Source organism: Ambystoma mexicanum, chromosome 6q (genome assembly GCF_040938575.1).
Source record: "Ambystoma mexicanum isolate Mex_15411 chromosome 6q, UKY_AmexF1_1, whole genome shotgun sequence".
Classification (NCBI taxonomy): domain Eukaryota; kingdom Metazoa; phylum Chordata; class Amphibia; order Caudata; family Ambystomatidae; genus Ambystoma; species Ambystoma mexicanum.
Window position 1 is genome coordinate 1417092252 of NC_090937.1, and position 25561 is coordinate 1417117812.

At 48.4% G+C, this 25561-nt stretch overlaps 1 protein-coding gene across 3 annotated transcripts in view; it reads left to right on the forward strand.

Moving 5' to 3' along the window:
* Positions 1-25561, forward strand: part of ZFYVE28 (zinc finger FYVE-type containing 28) — an 881464-nt gene that overhangs the window by 385379 nt on the left and 470524 nt on the right. For all 3 annotated transcript variants that reach the window (XM_069632121.1, XM_069632123.1, XM_069632122.1), the window contains exon 4: positions 20151-20353. In XM_069632121.1, the coding sequence (XP_069488222.1) occupies positions 20151-20353 (203 nt within the window). The remainder of the gene's footprint in view (positions 1-20150; positions 20354-25561) is intronic.

The following is a 25561-nucleotide window of genomic DNA, read 5'->3' on the forward strand; positions in this document are numbered from 1 at the left end:
ACCTTGTTAGATAATGGGAATCCCCCTTCTCGTATACAGGATTTCGTCATACTCGTGAAAATAAAAACTATCTGGGTCCTATTTTCACTACTATCTCTGTTTCCTTGTCGGCGACATCAGTTACTGCTAGGACTGGACACAGTCTCAAGCCTTCTGTGGGGCCCCCTTTGTTGTGTGTTTCCCTGCTGGAAAGAGAAAGGGGTTTCCCTCTACAGCACTTACCCCAGTGTAATGGGGTACCACGTTCTGCCCTAGCAGCACCATGCTCCTCGCTGCCACTGCTGCTGTCTGTGTCGTAGCTGAGGTCCCTGCTCCCCCTCTGTGGACCCCCCCAGGTACCTGTGGTTTTCCATTTTTCAAGAACACCTGTCCCTGCTGCATCTGGGCCAGGTGAGGCTGCATCTGCTGCCACTGCGACGGCATTGTGACCCCTCCATGCTGTTGGGCCTTTCATATTGTCTGTGCTTGGGCTTGTGCAAAAGGACAAGTGTGTGTGACATGCCTCCTGTGTGTTGGTTTATGAAATATGGACGAATGAGCCTGTATCCTACCCCCCTATATCTCCCTCTTCCTCATTGCTGGTACCATCTCCACATGGGGAAGAACCCCCATGCATATAATTTCCCTGCAGTGGCATTCACCACTTCAGCATACACTGGCAGCATATAACACTGTGGTTTGTGGATTGTCCATCGCGAAACCCTCCCTGTGGGGCTGGAGCCACTGTGGCAGTGTTTGGTACAAGCAGTGCACCTTCTATGGTATACTTTGCCAGCTTATTTTGCACCAATTTATTTTCTGCTTTTGCTGCATTCTCGGCAGCCTGCCTCTGTTTTCGTTTGCAATAGTGCATTATTGTTGCCTATATTTCTGGCCAGCTCTTAGCTTCGAAGCTCACAAGCTTATCTAATGTCTGTACTTCTGTTGGCAGTCCCTTTTATCCATATGTGATAAAAAGGGGTACACTTTCATCCCAGGACCTTTGCGTCTGTTGTGTCCGCAGACATGTTTTATATACCCTGCTGGGTCATCGTCGCTTTTCATTTTATGGGCCATTACTGTCCCTAGGTCGTAACTTTCAGGATACATTCTTCTCAGAACCTCCCAGACTTGTGCTCGAAAGTTATTAAATGGAGTTCCGTCATGGGCATTTGTGCTTAATTTCACCCCTTTGTAACCGGCCTGGTTTCATATTTTGTCTGCCTGCTCTCCTATGATAGCTGCAAATGTGTCCCTTATGGCCAATGTCAACCCTGCTATCTTTTTCCCACCGAGCGCTTGTATCCATTTACTGGCCACTGCCACGAGGGAAGGCAGATGCTGCATATTAGATTATCTCTGCCCATCGTCTGCCATGGTACATAATGTGCGTCCCTTCTCCCTTTCTGTAGTGATGGCATTACACTCGTCTTTGGACCTCCTCCTCCTCCTCCTCCTCTGGTGACCTGAGTTAATCCCATTTTCACCTTCCCTACTCTGCTTTGGAGGGAGGTGGACCAGTCCCTTTCACTTATGTCACTTTCTCTTTCACTCTTTCCTCCCATCTCATTGTGTTGGCCTTGTTTTGTCAGGCATCCACTCGTCACTGTCCCATCACTCATTCTTCCCCTAGCAGTCCTTCATCTGAGGCTGCATCGTCCTCGTCCCCTCATTCTGCCTCTTTTTTCTCCCGATCTTCCTCCTTCTAGTCTGAATTCTCCCTTATCTCCCTTAGTCATCCTCCACACCTCTTCCTCTATTACTCTTTCTGCCTCACTGAATAATGCATCCACCTGCTGTTGCGTATTCTTTTCTAGGTCCGCTAGGTATTTCCGCTCTCTCCATGTGTGCATTTTCTTCATTTGCGTGCCTGTCCTTTTCCCCTATCGTTTGGGTTTTGTGTACCCTGCTGCAGGCCGTAATGAGCTCGCTTCGCCCCACCTGTAGTCTCCTGTAGGTTTTTATCCCAGCTACCCTTTGTATCCTTCCTGCTTTTCTTCTTCCCCGCCTTTTCTACTCTCTCTCTTTCTTTCTCTTTCTTTCTCTTTCTCTTTCGCTCTTTCTCTTTCGCTCTTTCTCTTTCGCTCTTTCTCTTTCGCTCTTTCTCTTTCTCTTTTTCTTTCTTTCTCTCTCTTTCTCTTTCTCTTTCTCTTTCTTTCTCTTTCTTTCTCTTTCTTTCTCTTTCTTTCTCTTTCTTTCTCTTTCTTTCTCTTTCTTTCTCTCTTTCTCTCTTTCTCTCTTTCTCTCTTTCTCTCTTTCTCTCTTTCTCTCTTTCTCTCTTTCTCTCTTCACCTAGCACAGTGTTCACTCTGGCCCTCTCCACAGGCCCGGCCACTTATTCAGTGTTAGTATCCAAGGGCCCTCTCTGTGAGCTCATCATTCCGTAGGTTAGAGCAAGTAAGCAATGTGCCTCCTCGGCACAGTCTGCACATGTCCGCCGCTACAATGCCAAGCGCGCTATTTTACATGAGATATCTCCTGGTGTTGGCCCTTCCACCACAAGTCCACACCATAAAACAGCACTAACTACCACATGCGTGTCCCTCTCTATTCCCCCAGAAAAGGAAAGAATTCAGTGACACAACTCTTAACCCAATGCCGCAAATATACAATTGCCGGTACTACCCTCTGGCGGGGTTCGCCACACACTACACACCTCTTCCGCTCTAATGCAGGTGTACCCACACTGGCATTCACTCCCTATTGGGTGGTTCACTCTAAATTCTAATACTACTACAGCTGATCGTTCTACGTCCTTACTGCTTCATGATGCGTCCTAGACCCCATACAAATCTGTCACTCCCCCACCGTGGGCATCCAACCACTATGCAGCGTGCTCTCGCACAGTTGCACTCTCATTGTGTACTTGCACGGTTATACTCGCATCCTAGAGACCCTCCAGTCCCCTCGGTCCCGAGCCTCCACAAGCTCACCCCTCCCACTGAGCACGGTGGCACTCTGGTCCAGGCAGACCTTCGTGAACTCAACATCTGCAGGGCCTCCTCAGTGATGCGCGTTGGTCAGGTCTTTGCCGTCGGACCCTTGCCCCCAGGGAGGGTGGCCTGGATACCCTCAGCTAACCGGGAGGACTGAGTATCTCGTTGGGGCCTCCAAAAATGTACCAGGGGTCCTCCGATACCACTATATAAAATCGTAATCCAAAAAAGCACACAGCGGACAAGATTCAATGGTGTTTAATTATACCCGGGCAAGCTAAAATTTTGCCATTGGTCAGCACCATTGCGAAAGGAACACAATACACCCTGCTTCTGGTGGGAAGGGAGACATTCACAGGGTAGCTGCTGGATAACTGCTTTTGCAAACCTTGTGGTGGATACTCTGAAGGCTGGTCACCTCCCAGAAACTTCCCCATTCCCATATCCACCTGCCAAAGGCACTCATAGCTATGTGTTCAGTTCTCTGGCTCAAGTCCACTTCATCTCTAGACCCCTGAGTGTCAATAGGATTGGATTACTGCCCTGTCATTACATCACAGTGTTGTCTTAGCTGCTTCAGTTTGCCCATGACACGCAGCCTGAGCTCCATCTCCCTCCCCCATCCCATTGTGTGTTCATGTGCTCAGGGAAAGTTTCTCAGGCGAGGCCCAACCTGGGGGCATCCATGCGCTAATGTGTTTACCTGGGATTTTTCCCTATCTCGTAATACAATTCATAAAATCCCTGGGCCGATGGCATACACAGGGTCCTTTTTATATCTTGCATTTTAAAGTGACCCTGTGTTATCCATTATAGCTTACTTTCCATTTCATTTGGGTGTGGGCTTGTTTAAATACATGTAAACAATTGTTTTGCAAACACACTGCGCATAAACACAAATTTAGTCCAAAGTGGTATAGTGAATTTAATTGTCACTGAGGTAGCCTGACACGTGTTTCGGGCACTTGCCCTTCAACTGAGGCTGTGGGTTAGGTGTGTTCAGTGTGAACCGGCTCCATTTCGTTCCATTCACCGGAGACGCTGATACGCGGAAACGCTTTTATATAAACCCTTGAGTGCAATTGCAAGTGACAGTGGAGCGCATGTTAAATTATTCTCTCATTTACCCTAATCAGGTTCACACTGAACACACCTAACCCACAGCCTCAGTTGAAGGGCAAGTGCCCGAAACACGTGTCAGGCTACCTCAGTGACAATTAAATTCACTATACCACTTTGGACTAAATTTGTGTTTATGCGCAGTGTGTTTGCAAAACAATTGTTTACTTGGTTCCTTACTTGGCGTTAGATTTGGCAAATCGCGCCTCCTGCATCCACCTGCAGCTTTACTCACTCCAACCAAATATCTTAGATCCTTGCGCTGAACCTCAAACCCCCCCCTCTTGCCACTCAATTTGGTTGTTTAAATACATCTCAACGAACAAGAATGGTGGACCCGGTTGATGAGTGGGGAAAAATCGTCCTGGATAATCGCGGTTGTAGGCTTCTTCAGAAGTATTGGTTTACGCAATGGAGGATCAAGAACGTACAACGAAGAGTCTGAAGCCAACTTGGCAAGCTCTCCAAAGAAAAGCTGAGAAGGGCTAGACCTGATTAACCTCCAACGAAATTAACTTCCATGAACAAGTCTTGTAAAAATTGTTTTTAATCACAATTTAATCAAGTAAAAAAATACATCTCATCCAGACCATTTGCTATCTTTCAAAAAAGGACCATTTGGTTGGAGACTGTTCAAGACATTTGCTTCTTAAGAATGTACTTGCATGGATTTTGGCTGAAAGCCTATTATGAAGCTCACATTTATTTTTTATTTTTTTGTAATTTGTCAACAAGGCCTTTGATCAATGCGCATCTGTGTTTACTTGAAGACAGTGAATTTGAATGGTTCTGGAAGTTCCTGCTTCAAGAAAGCGCAGAAACATGCAGTTTCAGATGAACAAATCATTTTTTCTTAAACCAGCTATCAAATGTATAATACTATGCGACTTCAACCTGGGTTACAATGATCCTGCGCATCCATGGTCTAAGAGCTCCATGACATGAAGATCTCACAACTTGTCTCTGCCCCCACCCACGCCAAAGGCCAAATATTAGATTGGATAATGACCTTCCCTTCCAATGATATGTCGCACATCAGCCCAGTGCCCCTCTCTGATCACCACCTTGTTGAATTCAAACGGCTTCACGCCAAACTCACTCCTAGCACAACTCTAGTGCTGAATCAGGTCCTGGCAAGAAGCACCCGGAAACATTCACACAAAACCCTTAAACCAATCTTACTCTGGCTCCTTGAAGCCCCTCTTTCCGACAGTCCTTCTGCCCTCCCAGCCCATTACCACCACAGCCTCCTCTCGACGCCAGACCAGCATGCCCCACTCAAAAGCAAAACCTTGAACCCCTTCAACATGTGGTTCACATATGAACTGGTTACGCTACGCAGAAAGAAAAGTGATATTGAAGAGGGAGTTGGGGTCCCGAAACCACCCCTCCGCCCCATCAAGTTCATGACGAGACAAAAAGCCAGAAATGCCCTCAGCCACCCATCATATTTCAGAAGAATCCCAAATTCACCAATGATTGACAGAAACACTGAGATGTACCCTCTCAGCCCGCCATACAGACCAAATGCAGCACAAATCTTCCCATGTGTGGGAGAAGAGCCTGTCACCGTGAACAGTGACACTTATATGGACAGCCTGGACTAAGCACCAAGAAGCCATGGTACTGACTTCATTAGTGACACCACGGCATAGCAGCGCTAGACATGCACACGTGCAGTCCGCAATGCACCACACACTGGAATACATGAAGAACATGAGCGCACAGTTCTATAGTTGGAGGACAGATGCATATACATACTGTCATTGCTATTATTTTGCCATTCGCCAAATGCAGCAATGCATAACCGCAAAGCTAAAGAGATCCTGAGCAAGCTTGCAGATGCTTAACACGAATAACCCTATGAAACTGCAGGAATATATATGGAACCTGGCAGAACCAAGTGTGACTAACCTATGGGGAATATAGTAAAACATGGACAATGTAGAAACCGCAGCATAGGGTTTAGGAAAATTACAGCAGGCCTCAAAGCCACTGAGCAAGAGAGGAACTGAGCTGTTTCAGGCTGCACAGGGAGCAAGACGTGTGAGACAAGGCCCACAGTCAAGGTCAAAAGATATGGAAACGCATTCCAATCCCCAGACAAAGGGACCAGCTGCAGAGAAACCTAATTAGAAACTGCAGAACTCTATTTTGTGGTCTCTAAACACGTGGTACAGCCAAATTAATCAATGGACATGATTCCTTTGTAGGAAAGAGAAGCCAGTCCCATCAACCAGATACAGACTGCAACAAGTGTTGCTACAGTTAGGTGAATATTCTCATAAGGCAAGGTGATGTACAGAAGTTAAAATACAGACACAATTGTTCCCATTACTTTGAAACAGTACACAGCAATCTGAAAACGCGTTGGAGTCCCATACCTGGGGGGGTTGGGTGAGGGGGGGGCCTGAGGTGGGGAGGGAGTCAGCTCTAACAAATCAGTTCAGTGTTCCTGGGGTAGATGGCAACTGGCAAGATCCGATGATAGGCCCACTACTCTGCAACAATGTAATAGTGACTTGGGGATAGGACAGGCCAGCCACCTGACATCGAGGGCCAATAGAATAACTTCTATAGGTAGCCATATAGGTAATAGAGGTCTCAATTGACGGAGTAATGACGCAATTCTGCAGGAAAACTAACCTGTGATTCAGGAGACGATTAGAAGTACTGGAATCTGTGTTCTTGTATTGATCCCTTTTGGTTTTATTTGCAATAAACCGCAGTTTGAACTTGCTGTTAACGTCCTCCGTGTATACTGGGGGAAGGAGTTGTGCTCTCCAAGTCCGCAGACTTCCAGCATCGCTCTGTCATACCTGAGCGTTCTCCCCAACAATATTGAACATCTTCACAAGAAGCACCCCACCCCGATTAATGCCTCCTACCTTGCCATTGCCACCAAGTCCTAAAAGCTCCTATGACAGAATCACTAATGCTAGCTCCAACACCAAGGAACTATTTGCCCTTCTCCTAATACACAGGCAAAACGAGACAAGGTATGGTGTACCACCTTTCAAGCTGCTCTTTCTGCAAAAACTGGTCTGGTAGGCAGTAAAATCCCGACTAAAATCACTACTAGCTTCCAAACCCACCCATTAGACTTCCCTAGAGCTGCCTTGCCCAATCACTTCCACCACACTGAATGCACTCCCGCTTCTACTTCATCCTCTTACCCAAGCAATTGTCTTGGATACCATCCAGACCCTTATACCCTCTAATTGTAAGGGATAAACCTGCCCCGCTCCACTATGAAGCTTTGCGCCCCAACTCTGATCCCACTCATCACAGACTTTGTGCCTCCTTCAAGTCCTGTGATCTACCCATCAGCATAAAAAAGAAAGAAAATCTCACTGGTCCCTGCAGTGCCCACCAACTACAGCCTTGTAACAACAGTTCCATTCCTGCTCAAAATGTGTATTGCATGCCTACAAGCTGAACAATTTCTAGAACATTATTCACGCCGTGGTGCCAGAAAGTCAGGCTTTCCGACCGAAATGGCCCACCTAGATCTGAAAAGGCAGCTTGACAGTATCTGGGACACTGGTAACCTAGCCATCCTCCTGTTATAGGACTTTTCAGCTGCCTTTGACTTGGTTGACCCCGATCTGCTTTGCCAAAATCTCTCCTCTCCCACTTTTTTTAATGGAGGCAGTCATCTGGATCAAATCCTTCCTTGGCGATCAGGCATCTAGAGTTGCCCACGATGAACTGTCCGTGAGAAAGTGTTTGTGCCGAAAAAGGGTGGAGGGGGGCATTTGAGTTTCTAGGTACCTACCTGGTAGGATGGGGAAAAAGGTGTTATAAGGAAGGGGATACCATGTCTCACCCTTCAGTGTCCCACTTGCACTCCCCGAAGACCCCCTCCCCCCCCGCCATCCCATCCAGGTGATCCTCCCGCACTAGTTCACCCCCAGGAACTGGATCCAATAGCGATAGCTGTGTCCTGGCCACCTGGATGACAGATCCCCGGGGACTAGCAGGTGTGACATCTTCATGTTTCTCGCACCTCCAACAAATGCCTCACCCTCAAGAGCCATTATCTTGGGCAAACTGAACTATTGTAATGTCTTCTTCAAGGGCACGTCCGCATCCAACTTGGCAAAGCAATAAATACTGCAAAACAAAGCTCTGCATGCAGCATTGGGTCTCTGCAGGTCTGACCACATCTCTGCAACAGGTCATGAGGTCCACTGGCTACTGATAAAGAAGCCCCCCAATACCTGCACTGCTTCGCAAGGAAACACCACTGTCGCTCCCTCCACTCTTTTAACCATCTCACCCTGGCTGTCCTGCACTTTAAACTCACCAGAGCAGGTGGTGTGAGCTTCAGCATCATGACCCCATCCCTCTGGAACTCCCTTTGCATTTTGGTAACCCCCCTGCTTACCCAGCCTTCAAGAGACTTTTGAAAAGTTTGACTAACATTAGGTTACATCTGCTGCACTACATGACTTATTACTGTCATATTACTGATTGTCTGTTACACTTTTACCATCTTCCATCTGTACAAACGCTGTGATACCTGTGGGTCTCGGTTTTACGCAAATGTACAAATAAAATAAGTTAATTCTTCACTTCCGTTTCTTGCTATTCTTGATTCTCATCATTTGTCGACTCCCCCCCCCTCCCCCCCACCCCCCATCCTCCCCCCTCTCGTGTCTGGTTCCAGTATGGACCTTATTTATATTTCATCACTATCTACATCCTATATTTCTGCTCTCCCTGTTTATTCTTCTGATCAGCATCTCTCATTTTCTATTTTTGCATTAACTATTCCGATTATTTCTGTTGCACCCACATACTCTTAACATGACCTTCGTGCCTTTAATACTCCTCTATTTGTTTCATATTGTAATTGTGATCTTCACTATCGCTCTGCATTTGCTGCTCTTCCTGCTGACGATGCAGCCTCTAATCTTTCCTTGTCTCTTCTTGTCTCTCAATTCTCTTTTTTCTGCCTCCTCATTTTCACCCTCTCGGAAGCCACCACAACCCTGGCTTATTTCTTAACTTCTCTCTATGCGAAGCTGGTGAAAAAAACTTGAATGCAGATTCTCTTTTTCTTCCAATCATGCACCATATGATGCTCTTCACTCAGCTAAACGCTTATATTAATCTGATTTCTTGCATGCCCAATCTGCTCATCCCAGGTGTCTGTTTCAATCACTTTCTCGTCTACTGCCCCCCACCCCCTCTTGACTATTCACTGAACTCTACTTTTAACTGCTTCTAACCTTGCAAGTGGATACTCTTCGTACAGCCATTGTACTGTCTTTTTTATCTTGTTGTTCTCCGACTCATTCTTCCCCTTTTACTTCAGTTATTTCATCTTTCTCCTATCACTTATTCAAATAATTCTTCCCTGTTGGCCCATGCTCATACCACAGGTTCTCCCTTGGATCGTATTCCTTCACTCGTACCTAAAGTCTATCCTTCTCTAGTTTCCTACCTCACTAGTCGCTTCAATATTTCTCTAATTACCTCGACTTTCCCTTCCTCATTTAAGCACGCCTCATACTCTTACATACCGTCCCCTTTCCTCCATACTGCATGGGTGTCCCTTCCAAGGGACGGGAGACGGAACATTTTTCACCAGAAAAAAACCACCCTCCCCTTTAAATTTAGAGGCACGCAGGGGTACGGCCCTGGGAGCATGCGCTGCCCTGATTTTGCCATCTGGCGCCACACCCCAGTCCCCTTTTCCGTGTCGACGGGAACGGCTCCTGGGTTTGGCTTTGACCATGTAATTCCAGGCGCGGATACTTCTTTGTCTTTTTTTTATTTTTATCATCCAGGTGCTCGGTCCTCAGACGTCACGCTCCTACCGGCGCATTCGACTTCCACAGGGTTCAGCAGGTGTCCATCCTGTGGCTGTCTCTTCTCAACTTAAGACCCCCTCACCCTCTACCTACGTTGCCTTGGCCCAGACCACAGTTGGCAAGCTTATATAGCGTGCAACGCTCTTTTTTTTTTATTTTCTTTTTTTATCGAGGTCGCTGAAGAACACACTAGCCAGGTGGAGGGAGCTCTTCCAGGAGTCGCCTCCAGAGCACCTCAAGAACTTTGTGAAACATCGATCCAGGCCCAATATAGGTCCTCTTTTTTCCATAGCACCCCGCAAGGGAGACTCCTTCCCAAGAACTCGCCCATGTGGGATGGGCCACACAGGTCCTTGTACCAGCACGTGCACCGAGGCTGCGCCAGCTACTGGCCCACTGGCCGAGGTATCCTCTGATCCTCCCGGTGACAGTGTTGAGGGACCGGAAGGTTCTTTGACCGGGTCTACACCCGAGGGACTCTGCCCTTTTACCAACATTGTCTGAGGAGCCACGCCCTAGTACCGGCAGTATGGCCAAGGGGGTGCCTAAAAGCAGCTCTGCCAGCCCACGGGCCGAGGGTGTCACACCTACCGGGTATAGGCCCGAGAAGCAGGCTAGGCCTCGCAATCCACTCTCAAGAGTCTTGGAGGAGGCTGGGCCCAGCGAGCCGAGCAACATGACGCAGGCCCGTGGCAGGTAGCTCGACGAAATGGCCACCACGCCAGACCTCGGTACCCATCCGACGCCATTTCAGGAGTTCGGCGAAGAACGAGTGTCAAGGTGGGACTGGCCTCAACCAGGTATGTGGCCTACAGCCTATCCGTCATTTGCGCAGGGCAGGTTCCCTCTGCCTCTGTACGGGCAGGGTATGCAGCAGGTCCAGCAGCCTCCCGCTACCCTGTCTGTAATCCCCTACCATTCCGGCCTGTGAAAACAGGTTTTTTGAGAGGTTCCTTAGGCTCATGAAGTCCCCTCGGATGGGGGCTATCCTCAGGGAGGCCATCGGGGACGTGCTCCCTCCAATGCTACTGGCAGCACAGGCTCCTCCCCCGGCGCAGCCACTGCCTCCGGCTCCCCAGCTGATTCCTCAGGCGATTCTGTACCAGCCTCTGCCTCAAGCTCTGGTCCCCGTACCCCAGCCTCCGGCTCCCGCTACTCCTCCACCTATGCAGGATCCGCCTGACCCACCGGATACGGAGGATCCTGACACACCATCCTTAGCCAGTGCCTTCCACAAATGTCTTGCGGGGCTGGCGGAGTATCGGGGCCTACCTCAACCTGAGGTCGAGCAGCCGGCAGAGGGGGTGCTTGCTGAAGTCCTCACGCGACGCCCCTCAGCCAAAACAAGAATTCCACTGCAGACTGATGTAGTCTCCCTGGCCAAGAAGGTTGGCTCCAGCCAGTCAATCGATGCCTGGACGCCAAGTACAGGCAGATGGAGGGCGATACGCTCTTGCTATCGGCCCATCCTCAGCCACACTCCTGTGATCACTGCTCCATCACTATACTCCAAGCCTCAGTCGTCCCCAGCCGCCTCCTCTGTGACGCTGCTAGGCAAGTAGGAGATTATCTTGGAGGAATATGGGAAAAAGCTGTATTCCAACGCATCCTTGCATTTTCGTCAGGCCAGCCCTGATGCCATGCTGGCTGCCGCTAACCAAAGGTTATGGCGGGAAAATGTGGGCTTCCTCCCGGAACTCCCTATGCAGAGCCAATCATGTTTTAAGGCGGGACTGGCTGAGGCCAAGCTGGTGGTGCAGGACCTCATGGAATCCACTGTTGGTCGTATTGACGCCCCTGGCCGTGCCATCTGTATCGCCATGGACATGAGGAGGACAGCCTGGCTCTGTGCAATGAAATTCAACCCGGACGTCCAGGAACGCATATTAGACCTGCCGTTCGAGGGGAAGGAGGGACCCTCTTCAAGGACAAGGAGCTTTTCTGGACAAGGAGAAAAACAGCTCACAGATGGCCAAGTCTTTATCCATCTTGACAAAGACCACGCCCAAATCATACACCCAGTCACAGCAACGCTCCGACAGGGGGCATACAAATGGAGGGTTCTGCGACTTCCAGGAACGGAGATCCAGGCAGCCTGACCACTCGCCGACTCCAAATCGCCGCAAGCAACAAAAAGCGGGGTGGGGGGGTGGTGGGGTGGGGTGTGTGTGTGTGTGTGTGTGTGTGTGTGTGTGTGTGTGTGTATATCTGGAATAAGTGCTTTTTCCAGTCCCCCTCCTCCACGACAGCCATTGAGGGAAAAAAGGCATGACACGCCCCTTCGGGTCCACGTGTCTCCAGTGGGGGGCAGGCTTACTCTCCATACACATTTCTGGCGCCAGAATTTCGGTGACCCCTGGATCCTCTGCGTAATATCCATGGGGTTCCGCCTACCCATCCCAGACTCTCCTCCCTCCTCCCCTCCGATCCCTCAAGTTGGGACAGCGACTCTTCTGGCGGAGATCCGGTCGCAGTGGAGGAAGTCCCAGCCTCCCAGCGAGGCTTGGGATTTTACTCCAGGTTTTTTGCCATTCAGAAGAACCAGGCGTGCCTGAGAGTTGTGCTGGACCTTTCCACCCTGAACCTCTCCTTACCCCTACAAACATTCAAGATCGTTACGCCAGCTTTTATAGCAGAGACATTGTGCAAGGGAGACTGGATGTGCTCCCTGGTGTTATGCTCACCTGGTCTCCGCGGGGGCGCTGGGGCACGGTTGCAGGCCCCCTGTACTTGGCTCCCCTGGATCAGTCTTCTTCCCCTGCTCCGGTAGTGTGGACTGCGCTGGTTGCTGACACTGACCCTGAGAGAGTACAAGAGGCCGTGAGAATGCTGTGGTCGGACTGTGATTTCCCTCGAACCCTTGCCAGAACGAGATGAGCATGCGTTTACCCATATAGTCTCACCTGTTTATTTGAGTACGAGTTCTCCGTCCTGCTTCTCAACTGCAGGGGCGCCTTTGATGAACCTAGTTTCTTCACTGGTCCATGTGCATGGCAGCCCAGACCGGCTGTGGCTGATCCACTTCTAAGGTAAGTGTTTCTCAACAATGATTATTGTCCGTATCCTTTTGCAATGTCTTTTTTTCCGTGATTGTTGTCCGTAACCCTTGTAATGTATTTCCTTCTCCCCAATAGTGTTTGAAGGGCCCGGCGGAGTCATGGTGTTGGAAGCGAGTCCAAATGGGGGCCAGAGGAGTTTACGATGTCCCAAGTAGAAGGTAAGTTTGGTTCTAAGGTCAAGCGCGAGAAATGTGTTGCGCACTACCTTAGCATAAAGTCTTTGTTGTTTCTAACCTTGTTTGTCCTTTTCTCCTGCAGGGATGGCCTGGCGACGTCTGATGAGAAGCGGCTATCCGAAGGCCTGCCAGCGGTTGCTGGATGGATGGATTCGCAAGGATGCTGAACGAGACGAGCTCCCGCGTAGCTTAGACGCCCGTAACAGGTGAGGATGCGCTCTGACTGCGGTGACTACTGGAATCAGGTAAGATGCGCTTCAGGCAATGGTTTTGCTGGAATCTGGTAAGATGCGCTTCAGGTGATGGTATTTCTGAAATCAGGTAAGAGCGCTTCAGGCAGTGGTGAGTGTTACGCTGCTATAAGCAGACTAACACGAAGCGCTTGCATGCAGGCGTGGCAGGCTTAAATGGCCTGGTCACAGCCACGCCCCCTTGGCTCCGCCTTGTGGCCCCACCTTGCCGCACCCAGAGATGCTGCATGTACAGCCCAATTCGTTCCTATGGCCACGCCTGACCTGGATGCACGTGGAGACCCTGCAGGGGTGGAAAGAACACGTGCACCAGAAATAGTGTGCAGAGCACACTTTCTCATGAGCCTGGCACCAAAGGCGCCAGGACTGGGTCCACCTGGACCCTTTATATGATGCAACTAGTGGTCCTTGCCCAGTGACCGTTACACCTGGATCTGAAGGACGCGTATCTACACGTCCCGATTTGGCAGCCCCATCGTTCTTTTCTCTGGTACAGGATCATGGGCTACCATTTCCAAAACAAGGTCCTTCCTTTTGGCCTCAACTCGGCCCCAAGACGCATGAATACGTGGTTGCCCTCCTCAAAGCGCAGGGCCTCCGTGTCGACCCATACCTCAATGACTGGCTCGTCAGGGCTACATCGCTGGAAGCGGTTCACCACTCTTCCTGTGCCCTTAAGAACACACTGCACGATCTGGGCGTTTTGCTCAATCTCAAGAAGCAGCCCACGCAGACCTTGACATTTTTGGGCCTCATCTGGGACACAAGCTCTGAAAAGGTATTTCCGTCAGAGGACAAGATCTCGGCTATAGGAAGAGAGCCACCACCCACTTCCTCAGCAGTTAAGTGACTTTGGCATCGTGGTACCAGCATCTCCTAGGTCTCTTGGCGGCAGTCATATTAGCTGTCCCACACACAAGACTAAGGATGAGGAGGATTCAGCTGCACTTCGCGGCCTCATGGAATCGGGAGCGGGGCTCTCAATCGAGATGATCAACGTTCCTCCATCTCTCCACCTGGACCTAGCATGGTGGTCCAGGGACTGCAAATTACAGACGGGCAAGCCCTTTCGGCCTTCCTCCCTGCGGCCAACCATCACCACAGACTCCTCGCTCAAGGGCTGGGGAGCCACCCTGGATGGTCTCTCGGTCCACTGCTCCTGGACTCGACAGGAGCAGGAATACCACACCAATTTGTTAGAGCTGAACGCCATCTGGCTAGCGCTCAGAGCTTTCCTCCCACTTCTCAGGGGCAATGTTGTCTTTATCCAGACAGACAACTCGACCAGCATGTACTATGTCAACAAGCAGGGAGGCACCAGATCCCCTCTTCTGTGCAGACTGGCAATCAGCATGTGGGAGTGGGCCTTAGAAAATGACACCTACCTCACGGCAGTCCATCTCCCGGGGGAATCCAACCTGGAAGCGGACAGGCTCAGCAGGTTGGTGGCGGACAATTATGAGTGGCAGCTAAATGACCTTGTTGTTCAGGAGATCTTCAACAAGTGGGGTCATCCCCAGGTGGATCTCTTTGCCACCTGGCACAACAAGCAGTGCCCTCAGTTCGCCTCCTGGCAGGGACAGGGCCCCAGCTCACTGGGCGACGCATTTCGGCTTTAGTGGAACGGCATGACTGCTTACGCCTTCCCACCTACTCCACTGATCCACAGTGATTTGCAAGATCAAGGAGTCTCGCCAGCTCAACATCATTCTAATAGCTCCATGATGGCCGGTCAGGCCATGGTTTTCTAGCTGCTCAGCGTCTCGGAGATGCCTCTGATTCACCTCCCAACAGGCCCGGCACATCATCTGGTGCAGCATGGGGACAGGGTCATCTACCCCGCGCCACAGAAGCTAGCCCTCACATCATGGTGCCAGAGCAGGTAACGCTCACAAGGCTCTGCTCGCCCATCAAGAGGCCGCACCCCGTGTGGGACTATAACAGTCTTGGGCACCCTGACGCACTAACCGTTTCAGCCAATGGCGTCCGCTGACATCAGGCTGGTCACCATCAAGACGGCCTTACTTGTCTGCCTCGCCTCGGCTCGTAGAGTCAGCGATATACAACCTTTCACAGGGACAAGGTAGTCCTGCGGACACACCCAGCATTTCTGCCTAAGGTGCCATCTGCTTTCCACTCGAACGAGGAAATAGTCCTTCCTACGTTCTTTGCCGATCCTAAGGACGAAGCACAGAGAGTGCTGCACTGCGTGGATGTCATGCGTGCCCTGAAATTCTACCTGGACCGAACCAAGGATTTCTGCAAATCGGACGCCCTGTTTGTCAGTTTCGGAGGCTCAAGACCTGGCTATCAGGCCTCCATATCCCGCTGGATGGTCATGGCCATCAAAGAAGCTTATGAGGGCCAGCACAAGCCGCTTCCAGCCAACATGCAGGCCCACGCAGTCGGGGCCAAGGCCACCGGCTTCGCGTTCCAGCGCCTTGTTCCTTGGCAAGTCATAAGCAGGGCAGACACTTGGGCCACTCCCTCTGCTTTCTTCATGCATTACTGTTTGGATACCGGCTCTAGATCTGATGCAGCTTTCGGACAGGCAGTTCTTGGGAACCTATTTGTTTAAGGAGGGTCTCCTCTCCTCCCTGGGGCTACATTCAGTTATAATCACCCATGCAGTATGGAGGAAAGGGGACGGGACATAAGAGTAGTGACTACTCCATACGTCCCACCATCCTACCCCTCTCCCCCGTTTAGTAAAACTGGTGTCATTAGGCAATGTTAAATCTATTGGCGCATCAATGGGGACTGAGGTGTGGTGCCGGAGGGCGGACTCGGGGCAGCGCATGCTCCCAGGACCGCCTCCCTGCGCTTCTAAATTTAAAGAGGAAGAAGGTTTTTTCTGGTGAAAAAGGTTCCATCTCCTGTTCCTTGGAAGGGACGCCCATGCAGTATGGAGGAAAGGGGATGTATTGCTCGCCAAGAGTGCATGGACAGTCATTAATCACCAGCGCAGTTGCAAAGCCAATACTTTGAACGCAGGTAGACGACGCAATGACTTACAACCACACGCACGCTTAGAGAGTAAGTAGCACTTATACGGCTATTTATTCATAATTAGATATACATAGCAGTAAGTGATAACACATGAATAAATCACAGAAAGGATAGTAAGTTGGCAGGAATACATCACCATGGGCGTAACTGAATCCCTCATCTCGTCAGAAGCGGCTGGAAGACCCCGGTAACAGCCAGGCCGAGAGCACAACAGCCCACAGGTATGTCGGAACAAGGCATCCCCCTTTCGACTGAGGTCTTTGTGCTTATCCCGTCTGACCGTTGAGGGGTTCCGCATATATGCACTCCTCAAAAAGGGCTGTTAATTTCTCGAACCTTCTGGCAATGCGCTTGCTGGGTCAACCGACGGTAACCCCAAAGAGCAAAGCGCTTCCCTCTCCTAAAACACATAAAAAACGCCTTGGAAAACAGTTCTAGAACTCATCTCGAAACCTTGGCGCGGGCATAGCAAACCACAACAAATCTTGTTATCAGGTACCAGCAGGCACCTGCGGATCTTAGCTTTCCCAGCGCCGTGTCCTTGGCTGAGAAGGCCTGCATTCCAGGCCCAGCATCGAATAACATTGAAAACATGTTACGCAAAGCAAGTGCAGCTTTCCACTGAGGCATGGATAAATATCCATTATGGCTCTGAGTGCCCCCAGAATGCACTGCGCACCAGCGCCATGTTTTAGCTCGAGCATCATAGGGGACTAAGAGTACGTTGGTCACTACAGTGAGTAACTTATCCTATTTTTCCCATTCTGAAGAAACCTTCTTTAGATCCTTCTCTCCTTTCAAAGTTACGACCAATTTTTCTTCTTCCTCATCTTTCTAAACTACTTCAACGTCTTGTTTATGCTCAGGTCTCTCCCTTTTGTAACAGAACTCTATTCTTCCTTGTTTCCAGTCTGGTTTTCGTCTTCACTCAACTGAAACTGCTCAACTCGGTATATGACTCATCTCTTCTTATTCTATTGTAACTCTCAGCTGTGAATCATGCTTTACTTTTATCTTCTTTTCTTTTGGCATCTCTGGCTCTGTTTTATCTTGGTTTTGTTCTCATCTTTCTAACCGTACGTACTCTGTATGTTGGGCTGGGGGAGTCTTCTGATACTTTACCTCTTCTTCAGTGTTCCACAAGGCTCTGTCTTGGGACCTTTCCTTTTCTGCTTTTATACCTCTCCTCTTGCTGCATTTATTTAATCTTTTGGGATATCGCACCACTTCTGTGTATGACGCAACATATTCTGTCCTTTTCCTCTAATTCGCCTTCTATTCATGACAATCTTACTTCCCGCCTTGTAGCTATTAAATCCTGGATTTCAGATAATTTTATTGTTTTGAATGCAACCCTTCTAATATTAAACACCCCTCCCACCCCATGTCTTTTTTTCCTCCTGCTCTACTGCCTATACCTAGCACTGCTTGAAACCTTGGCATACATCTTGATAGTGATTTCTCTTTCACAACACATTTCCATCATCTCCCATTCCTGTTAGGATCTTTTTAACATCCATAAAGCACTTGCCCTTTCTGACATTTAATACTACTAATCTTTTTATCTACTGATTTTTGCAAGCCTATTATATTGCTCTACTGCACTTTTTGGTCTTCCTGTTCCTTGTTTAGCTCCTTTAAAGTCTGCTTCAATGCTTCCATTCATCTTTTATGTTTACTCTCTCCTCGCAATTCTGTTTCAGTGTCTCTATCTTCTCTTGGCTGCCTTTCTTCTCATTCACGCCTTACATTGAACTTCCTCTGTATTGTCTTTAAATCTCTTTATGGACTTAAACCATCCTATCTTTCATCTCTTGTCATCACCCCTCTCGTTCCATTTGTTCTCAGTTTCAATTTCTATTATCACTAATGCCCCCCCATCCCTGTATCCTCAATCACAATTTTGTTATTTTACTTTGCTTGCTCCACTCTACTGGAATGCTCTTCGCCTCTCTTTGTTCTATTACCTCTTACTTTCTGTCACACTACCCTTAAGAGCCATCTCCTTCACTCCTGATGTTCTTGAAAATGTTATATGGTCTGCAATCTCATTTTATTTTAAGTGCGTTCTCTGCAGCGCTTTAACATGTATTAAGCGACTAAGCGCGCAAAACCGGAGGACATCAAGATGTTGTTACAACCAGATACTCTTACATTATGGACAGGAGGGAAGGAAGAACACAACATATAACAGGTGGTGTAGTGGCCAGGTGTAGTGGCCATGGCACTAGGTAAAGAGACACATTTTCAAAGCTTTTATGAAGGCTCAGTACAATTGTTCTGCCTTAAAGTGCAGTGGGAGAGAGTTCCATTGTAGAACGGCTATGGAGTGGAAGCTGGCACCTCTGTTTTGGCCTGCTTGATTTGGACGTAGGCCCTCCAGATGGGTTTGAATGACTGGGCTTTAACAAAGCTTTGGGATAGGTAAGGTGGTGCCAATTTGGATAGGCATCGTTGCATGATCTAGAGTGTTAAAGATTATCCTTTCCTTGACCGGCAGCCAATGGACATTCCTTCTTGCTTCAGATATATGCATTTCAAATGACAAATACAAAATATTTACAAATGTTGGTTAGCCTGAAATAATGTTGATCTGAAAATGGTGTTGGCCTGTGATGTCATGGAGAAAAATGAAATCCCAGATGAAACTTGGGTTGCTTATCTTAGTTTTTAATCGGACAAAAGTGGTGGGAAGAGGGAATAGTGAGGATGTTTTTTTGAGTGGGTGAGACAGGCCAATGACTAATATTTTATTTTAAGCACCATTGAGTTTGACACTGTTTTGTCACATCCATTTCTCTATGGCTTTCTGTCTGAAAATTGGTCTAGTTGGCTAGATACTCTATTGTAGGTGTGTCTCATATTCATAGTAGTCGAGGAGGAGGTAATATTTGCATTATGGGGTCCAAGAAGAGCTTGATATAAATATTGAAAAGTAGTGATGGGAGTGGAGCGCCCTGAGATACTCCACAATTGATATGGCAGATTTCTATATGAATGTTTTGTTGGTACAGAACAATAAGCACATGGCATGTTATCCTAACCTCGCTGTAACTGTTCATATACAGCAAGCTGATTACATGTATACAGATTTGAAATATGTATACATTTGATGGCACTGTCAATATGCGGACATAAAAGAATCAGTAAACGTTTTAAAAATGATTGATCTTGTCTGAATGTATACAGAATGTGTTAGCCATGGAATAAAGACCAACCTCAAGAAGTTGTTACATTGGGTCATGCTGCGGTCCTCTCTTTGGTTGAGTTTACTGTAGCCACTTGAAATGCTGATCATATATTCCCTGCATTATGTGTTGTGTGGCCTGAGATCACTGGCACTTGTGGATGCATGTCAGAGGGATTTGATCAGTGAGATATCCTTCTGTTCCTTCCTAACCTCATTACTTTATCCTTTTAACTTCAGTTTCTCATTGACCATAAATTAGGTATATGCAAATATTACCTAGTAGATACAAATTCTAAAAAACTGAATTTAGTTTGAAAAACAAAGTGATGTCTGAGGTTGATTACGGCACCGCTTTTTGAGCACTTGTACCTCTTACTTTTATAACACCTCTTAAGGACTACAGAAATGTAATTTAGATTTGTCTTGAATCTTCCTCTAAAGGGAAAACCCAAACTGCCAGGCCACATTCCCAATGAACTTAACAAAAAGGTACCATTTGTTGGAGGTTTTGTATTGGGAACCATAATGAAAATGAGATAAAATGCAGTGAATCCTGCACACGATTTTTTTCAGTTTTGATGATTTATATTTCTCTCCTCATTCCCACAGTGCTTAGCTGCTGGTTCAATTATCATGAATCGTGAAATAGAGAGCATGGCCATGAGACCCCTAGCCAAGGATCTCACCCGCAGCTTGGAGGAAGTGAGGAACATTATTCGGGACCAAGCATTACGGGATTTGAATTTGTACACCGACAAAATGAAAGAATCCCTGATAAACTTTGATGTTCTCTTTGCAGAATTTGAGTTGAGGTAATTTTATGAAGACTTGTTCCAGGTTTATTTAGAAGCTTTTATTGTGTTGCAATTCATCGTAAACTTCAATTTGCTGTGTTTATAAGAGCATGTGCACCCTTCTAACCCAGTTTTATTTTATGAATATACTTCACAGGGATTGTGTCCTCCGACGTATTCCACATCTTTGACAGTACTTACCACCGCTGTGCTGCTTCGGAAAACTTTTTCGGTGTAGGCGTCCTGCATCGATGACGTCGATACACTGTCCCTCGAGTGCCTCTGTCGATGTTCGACATCACCGGATGTTAATCTAGGACGCACAATGCCCGTAGCCTCAGTTCCTTTTTTTCCACGAACGTGTTCGCTTCGGAATCTCGGCGCACCTCGGTTCTTCTAACTTGGATTAATGATGTCTTTGTCTTCTACCCCGAAGTCTGGTTTCAAAAAGTGTCGGGACTGCGGTTCCAAAATGTCCATTACGGACCCGCACAATGTCTGCCTCGGGTGCCTTGGTGAAAGCCACGCCACCGACGGTTGCGATGACTGCCAGTCCCTAACTTCGAAGGCCTTGCGGGAGCAGAAGAAGTTGTTGTTGGGGGACTCTCTCGAGGCTCCGAAGAAGTCGACACCATCGGCGCCGCGGCCGTCGAAGGACACGCTCTGGGCTCCGGCCTCTAAGCCCTTGTCTAAGTCGTTGGTGCCTCGGTTGACGCCTTTTGTGGAGAATCTACCAGAGGTGCCACGGAGGGCTGTGGAAGCTCCGAGAAAGGCTCTCAGCAAGTCTGTGAGGCCTGTTTTTGTGCCCTACTCTGTTCCTTCTCCCAGGGTGGATTTGTTCGAACCCTTGGAGTATATTTCAGAGGTGGAAGAAGGGTCCGATGAGGATGGGGTTGTGCCTCCTGAGGTTGCTGATGACTTGTTGTCTGGTCATAGCCAACTGGAAGACCTTTCTCAATCCTTGTGCCAGTGGTCTTGATACCTCTCCGGAGGTTGAGTTTGGCGGGCCTGTGCCTTGCACACATGCTGAATCCTCGATTAGGCGCCTCATGTCGAGGGTGACTGAGTATTTGGGGTGGTCTTCTCCATCTGCTGATTTTATTCAGGATGATCTGACAGACGTCCTGGATCAAGCTCCACCCACTGATCCGGTGTTGCCATTTCATATTGCATTGCAAAGAAGGGTGGTGGCAGCTTGGACTGCTCCGGAGAGTCTACCAGCAGTGAATAAGTAGCTTCTGAAAAAATACTGCCCATCCAGTGGTGACCCCTGCTACTTGTCAACGCACCCGACTCCGGAGAGTTTGGTGGTGCAGGCGGCTACGGACCCAGCGAAGCAGGCTGCGTACCCTACTATCCCTCCGGATAGAGACGATAAGCGCTTTGATGGTTGGGTGAAGAGGTATTTTCAGCTGGAGGTATGGCTTTAAAGTAAGCCAACTCCGTTTGTGCCCTGGCAAGATTCACTCACACTCTGTGGAATTGTGTATCGTTGGCGGCTGAGCATATTCCTGAAGGGGAGGAAAGGGATGGTTTTCTAGCCCTCGTGCAAGACGGCAAGGAAGCCATGTGTGAATCCATTCAGTCGGGTCTGGACATGGCAGACTGTGTCAGCCGGTCCATGGCTGCGAGCACCGTGATACGCAGGTTTGCGTGGTTGCGCAAGTCTGGGTTTGCTCCAGATGTGCAATCCCAGCTTCTCAACATGCCCTTTGATGGTGTCCATGTTTTTGGCAGCAAGGCTGATGAGAGCCTTGAGAGGTTGCAGACCTCCAAAGCTGCAGCAAAATCTTTGGGCGCTGCAGTACTTCAACCTCCGCCTTTTTGTCCTAGGGGACAGCAATGGAGGGGAGGTTTCTTTCGATACTACTCTTCCGTTGGTAGTTCGAGAGGAGCTGCCAGTCAAAGGGGCCACCGCAGGAGTACCAGAGGTGGAAAGCAATGTACTTGAGGTGCCAAAGCCGCTTAGACAGTTGCCCCTTTGCCATCAGGCACTGCCGCAGCCGCGTCCGCTCAGTCATGAGGCCATGTCCCATGGTTCGCCGTTTGGGGGCAGACTGGCGCAGCATCTTGGAGAATGGCGTTTTCCGAAGCAGCACAGATGTGGTAATTACTGTCAAAGATGTGGAATATGTCGGAGGAACAGCCCATCGAAAGAATGTTACCAGGTAAGATAAGTAACTTGTTCTTCTGTCTCTATAGAAGAACTTCTCATTCTAAAATGTACTAATAAACTCAAACCGCAGCAGCAGACTAGTGAAATGCTCAAAGGATATGAACGAATGAAAATCCTTGAAAGATTAAATTGCTCAGGAATGTACAGTAAATGAATGGAATGAGCAATCATCAACTTTCATTAAGAATGCTGCATATGTTGTACCACAAACAATGTTTCATTTAGTTGAACACGGTCTGTAATCTGTTGTATAGCCAACTATGTAACTTTGTTTTACAATCAAACTGTAAAGAGATTTGTGGGAAAGTAATTAGGTTTGAAATTGAAAATGCGTGCTGAAGTTTAGCCATTCAAATATGGGTGAAACTATTTAACTATTTGTAAACACAATTGTAATGAAGTGCTAGAGACTGCACGCTGGGGTTTCATTGTGTACAGGCAACCACCGCCCAGAGTTAATGCTTCCGTGACAAAGGTGAAAATATTTGTGGCAACCATGCAACTGTTAGCGTTGGGGGCTGTGAGCAGTAACCTGCTTATAATCAGATTTTGCACAGCTTTCTTCATCTTGCTCAGGAGTAGACTCAGACTGGAGACTAGTGAGCAAGCAAGGCCCACCACTTGATCGCAGACTAGGATCTTAAACATGCACGTTCTCCGCTTGACTCACAGGTGGATGCACTCTGACCAATTTTGACACATTTCATATGCTTCCATCTCCTAAATCTGCATTATAGGCACTACTGCAGTCTCTCCTCACTGCATAAAATTAGGACATTCCCTTCCCCACTTTGCACTCTGGCACCATGTTGAGAGTTGGCTTAACCTTTGAAAAGCTTGCTGTCTCCTATATACAATTACACCTTCACCTTGTGACAAACTAAATGTTCAACCCTTATCTCTCAACCATTTATGAACTGACTGTCTGTATAAGCTAATCTTCCTCTGAGTAATTCAAAAGGAGTCTGTCACATGGTATGCAGCGGGGTAACATGGTAAGACACCAATACACTGAACTATTTTTGACGGTGAGCTTTTTGCACAACTTATTGCCTTGAGGATGATAAATGGATTTGAGTCAATGTTTTATAGCCCTTTATTTTGTCAAATTTTCACATATCTCAGAGAAAAATCGATCTATGTTATTAGTCACAATTGTGGATTGCTTACCTTCCAAAACGAATCTCTACTCAAGCGGCTCAACAATCCATCCAATGGTCACAATGGTTGTGCGCCCCACGTATGGTGATTTCAAATGTTAGTCTATGACAACCACCATGTATTGGCACTCTTCAAATTCTCAGATGGGCCTTTAACTTCCGTGTGTTGCTGGAAATGCGTTGGAGGGACAGGACCTCCATGTCCTTGTCCTGTACTCCTTTTATCATGTGTGTTCTGTGTTCTTTTCTGCACAGGAGTCCATGTGAGACTCCTGACAGTGCAGCTCTTCCTCTTTTTGCTTTTTGGTGTACAAACCTTTATGGCACCCATGGGTGGGGGTACAACCCTTTACCCTAGTGCATGATTTTGGGCACCTGTGTGTGGCCCACAGAGCAGGGTATGGGCTAGTGGCTGCTCAATGCTGAATTTGGCAGGTGCTCGGAGTATCCTCCTTTTTGGGATACCCATGCCCTGCCATTGGAACAGTTAATTCCTGATATGAGACAAGTTGGCTCCTGTGGCTTTCTATTGCCTGTTATTGTTTTTTCACAACGTTCTGGGAAGCCCCGACTCTGTCCCTTCCCCTGACTAGCTGTTGGGTGGAAGTTCCATATATGGTATTGTGGGGAAGTCCGGAACTCCTGGTTGGAGCCTTCCCAATGACTATGTTGTGGGCACGCCCTTGGGGTGGGACCTGAGTGAATGGAGTGTGTAACCAATATACATTTCATGTTATGGGTGTCTGCTTTCTGGTGTGTGACAGAATGAATGAGACAGCCCTGCCCGAAACTGTTATGAATGCATTGTGTAGTGCTGAATGGCTGGGTACTTGTCCCAATCCAAATTCCTTGTTGCGAGTGTCTGGATGGAGAAGAATGGCCTGAATGTACTGTGAGCCTGATTGCATGCCTGTCCTTCTGAATGATTGGCTGCCTGGACCTGGCCCAGCAGTGGGAATGAGAGACATAACAGTGGACCTCTCACTTACTGGAATTGTTCAGAAGCTGAAGTCGAAACTTGATGCTTAAACTTGAAGCCCAGCTGGAAAAAGGCTTTGCTGCTGCTTTCCTTGGACCCATACCGAAAGCTGTAATGTCTCCAAGAACTGATCCAAGAGAGGACCTGGCTAGGAGACCTCTTCCCGAGCTACAAAGGAACATCGTGCACCAGCTAACCTTCACCAATGCTCCCTGGAAGTCAGTCCCGAAACGACTGCCGACCTGAGACGGGGACCGCCAAGGAATCTGAAGTGAAGCGCCAGGACGTTGAGGCCATTGAAGACCGCCACCGTCGACCGAGGTTCGGAGGACCACTAACCTCGTTGACCGGAGCCGTAACGCTCCATTACCTAAGCCACTTTGAAATCAAGGACTCCCTTGCTCATCACCGTTGACTGCTTTGGCCCGCCGGTGAAAGTCAAGGTCGCAGATGAACCGAAGAGAGTCCACCGTTGGGTTTCCCACCACCCGAAGTCCACAGACACTGACGAAGATCTGAAAGCCAGCCGTGGTCAAGTCCTGATCGCCGACGCCAAACACAGATGACCCAACGCCCCTACTGGGCTTACTTTCTTCATTGACTCTTTGCAGCAACAAGCTATCGTCGTCGAGGTGCACTGCCCACCTGATCTTCGCAGGACGTCCACCCCAAGAAACGAAGTTGCCACCTTGACAACATAGTTCACCCTTTTCTTCGACGGTTCTCGACTATCCGTGGCTCCTGCCTTAAAGGGAGTTCACTCAAGAAGGTCTAACTCTGCTAAACCAGGTACATTGGGGTAGTAGAACCTTTTTAGAAGGAACCAAGAGTATATTAAACAATATATGGACTGGGCTTGTTGATGCACTTTATTTACAGGTTGCCCAGGTTGGGGGGGTCAGAGGGATGCT